Consider the following 3,070-nt stretch of genomic DNA (forward strand, 5'->3'; position numbering starts at 1 on the left):
GCCCGACCCCCCCCCCCCCCAATAGCTAGCAATCCAAAAGAGTCCAGTGGCACCGTTAAGACCAAGTCTTATTCAGGGACAAGCTCTCCCTCCTGTGCGAGGACAGATCTGCATGTTCCCCCCCCCCAATAGCTAGCAATCCAAAAGAGTCCAGTGGAGCCTGAGCGGTGGGTGTTGCCTTCTGACACACTTCCAGTGATGCCAGGGGGCGTGGCCTATGCAAACGAGTTATGCTAATGACTTCTACAAACGACCCCTGCCCCCAGGAAAGGCTGAAGAGCCCTGATGGGTCAGACCAGGGAGGGTCCATCTAGTCCAGCCTCCTGTCCCACACAGTGGCCTCAACCAGTTCCTCTGGAGGGCCAAGAACAGGGCAGAGAGGCCAAGGCCTTCCCCTGAGAGGAACCTCAGAAGAGCCCTGCTGGGTCAGACCAGTGAGGGTTCATCTAGTCCAGCATCCCATCTCACCCAGTGGCCAGTCAGTTCCTCTGGAGGGCCAACCATAGGGCAGAGAGGCCGAGGCCTTCCCCTGAGAAGGACACCAGAAGAGCCCTGCTGGGTCAGACCGGTGAGGGGCCATCTAGTCCAGCATCCCATCTCACACAGTGGACAGTCGGACTGTAGGCACAGCTCAGAGAGCTCTGAGAGAAACAGCTCTTTTTCAAGGACAGCTCTCATCAGAACTACAACTTGCCCAAGGTTATCCAGCCAGGTGCAAGTGGAGGAGTGGGGAATCAAACCCGGTCTCCCCAGATTAGAGAAGAAGAAGAAGATATTGGATTTATACCCCGCCCTTCACTACCCAAAAGTGTCTCAGAGTGGCTTACAAACTCCTTTCTCTTCCCCTCCTCACAACAGACACCTTGTGAGGTAGGTGGGGCTGAGAGAGCTCTTGACAGAAACGGCTCTTTTTCAAGGACAGCTCTGACAGAACTTGTGACTGACCCAAAGTCACACCAGCAGGTGTAAGTGGAGGAGTGGGGAATCAAACCCGGTTCTCCCAAATTACACAACAGATACCCTGTGAGGTGGGTGGGGCTGAGAGAGCTCTTGACAGAAACGGCTCTTTTTCAAGGACAGCTCTGAGAGAACTTGTGACTGACCCAAAGTCACACCAGCAGCTGCAAGTGGAGGAGTGGGGGAATCAAACCCGGTTCTGATTATAGTGGCCCATTCGGCCACCCTGAGCCTATTGGGGAGGGCGGGGTATAAATGTGAAATAAATAAATAAATAAATTCTCCCAGATTAGAGTCCGCCCACTTCACCACCACACCAAACTGGCTCTCCATCAGCTGCCAAAGAAAAGACACGGTGAAGAAGTGATGGAGAACGGCGGCCTGGGCATTGATGTTCCCTTCTTCATGGTCTCTGGGGGACGCGTGAGAATCCCCAGCAACCAGAGTGGGCACTGACACATGTGCCCTCCTCACAGGGTGAGCGCAGTACGTCGTCAGACCCACCCCAGTTTGTTCCATGGTCACGCCAGCACAGCCTGTGCCGCGGGCAAGGTCTGAGGCTCCCGAATGGGCCACTATAATCTGCCCCCCCCTGTTTCCTCTCACTTGTGGCCCCGGGGGGTGGGGGGGTGGGGTTACCTCCACCTGCAGCTCCCCGATGTCATCTACGGACCAGGCCTCGTCGTCATTGTCGTAGTTGGGAACGGTGGTGAAGCTGCTGGCCCTCTGCTCGTGCGTGATCCCACATTCCGGGAGGTTCTCCACCGACCTCGTGCTGCGGATGCGGTTCTCCGGGATCCGGGCTGGAACGTTAGTGGTGTCGAAGTTTTCACATTCAAGTACTTCCACGTAGATTAGGTACGGCGCCTGCGAAGGGGAAGTCTGGTTGAAGAACTGGGACTCTGGTGGCTGTTAACGGCCCCCTCTCTTTAATAGTAATCTGGTACCAAAGTAGCTGCCCCCTTGGAATCAGGGAGAAGCTCTTTGAAGAAGCAGAACAGAAATCGAGAAGGAGAAGAGATTGGATTTATTTCCCGCCCTTCACTACCTGAAGGAGTCTCAGAGCGGCTTACAATCTCCTTCCCCTTCCCCTCCCCACAAAGGACACCGAGAGCTGCCCTTGAGAGAACAGCTCTGAGAGAACTTGTGACTGGCCCAAGGTCACACCAGCAGCTGCATGTGGAGGAGTGGGGGAATCATACCCGGTTCTCCCAGATTAGAGTCCGCCTGCACTTCACCACTACACCAAACTGGCTCTCAAGTGGCATCTTCAAGATTAGCCCAGTTTATTTCAGTGTATCATTTGAAATGCTGTGTCGGAGGAGAGTTTTACGGATACCGTGCACCTCCGAAAAGACAAATAAAGTGGGTTCTAGACCAAATCAAGCCTAAACTCCCCCTGGAAGCTAAAATGACCAAACTGCTATGGTGGTCCTTTGATCACATTATGAGAAGAAAAGAGTCACTGGAAAAGAGAATAATGCTAGGTAAAGTGGAAGACCTCCCCCCCATCAAAACAGGAACCGGTTTCAGGTTTAACACGCAAATAAGCTGAGCAAGTTTATCTAAAAGAGGAGATGGAGAGATTGGATTTATACCCCTGGTGCTTCACTCGGCGTCTCAGAACGGCTTACAAACCCCTTTCCCTTCCCCTCCCCACGACAGACACCCTGTGAGGTAGGTGGGGCTGAGAGAGCTCTCTCGAGGACTGCTCCTGAGAGAACAGCTCTGAGAGAGCTTGTGACTGGCCCAAGGTCACACCAGCAGCTGCATGCGGAGGAGAAGTGGGGAATCAAACCCGGTTCTCCTAGATCAGAATCCGCAGTCCTAACCACTACGCCAAACTGGCTCTCTGGGACTTTCGAAATGTGATGCTCAAGCCCCAACATCAGGGCCAGGTCTCACTGGAGGGGCTGAAGCAGACCACCTCTGCCTACCTCCCCCCCCCCCCCGCCCCCAGCTTCCTTCTCAAAGTGGACGAGGAGCAAAACCCGTCGCTGAGCAGGGTGCCTCCCAGTCCCCTCCCACCCCCTTCCGTTACCTTGTCCTTGGAGTTCAGCACCACAGCCTGGGTGTGCGGGACCCGCACCACGTGGTGGTCGAACCCGGCGGT

At 54.8% G+C, this 3,070-nt stretch overlaps 1 protein-coding gene across 1 annotated transcript in view; it reads right to left on the reverse strand.

Annotated features, from left to right (window-relative positions):
* The window catches only part of PI4KB (phosphatidylinositol 4-kinase, catalytic, beta), a 92,677-nt gene that overhangs the window by 27,520 nt on the left and 62,087 nt on the right, over positions 1–3,070 (reverse strand). The window contains exons 6-7 of the mRNA XM_015410092.1: positions 2,999–3,068; positions 1,597–1,824 (exon numbers count right to left, since the gene is read on the reverse strand). Coding sequence (XP_015265578.1) covers positions 1,597–1,824; positions 2,999–3,068 — 298 coding nt within the window. The remainder of the gene's footprint in view (positions 1–1,596; positions 1,825–2,998; positions 3,069–3,070) is intronic.

This window comes from Gekko japonicus, unplaced genomic scaffold, assembly GCF_001447785.1.
Source record: "Gekko japonicus isolate JY-2015 unplaced genomic scaffold, Gekko_japonicus_V1.1 scaffold424, whole genome shotgun sequence".
NCBI lineage: Eukaryota > Metazoa > Chordata > Lepidosauria > Squamata > Gekkonidae > Gekko > Gekko japonicus.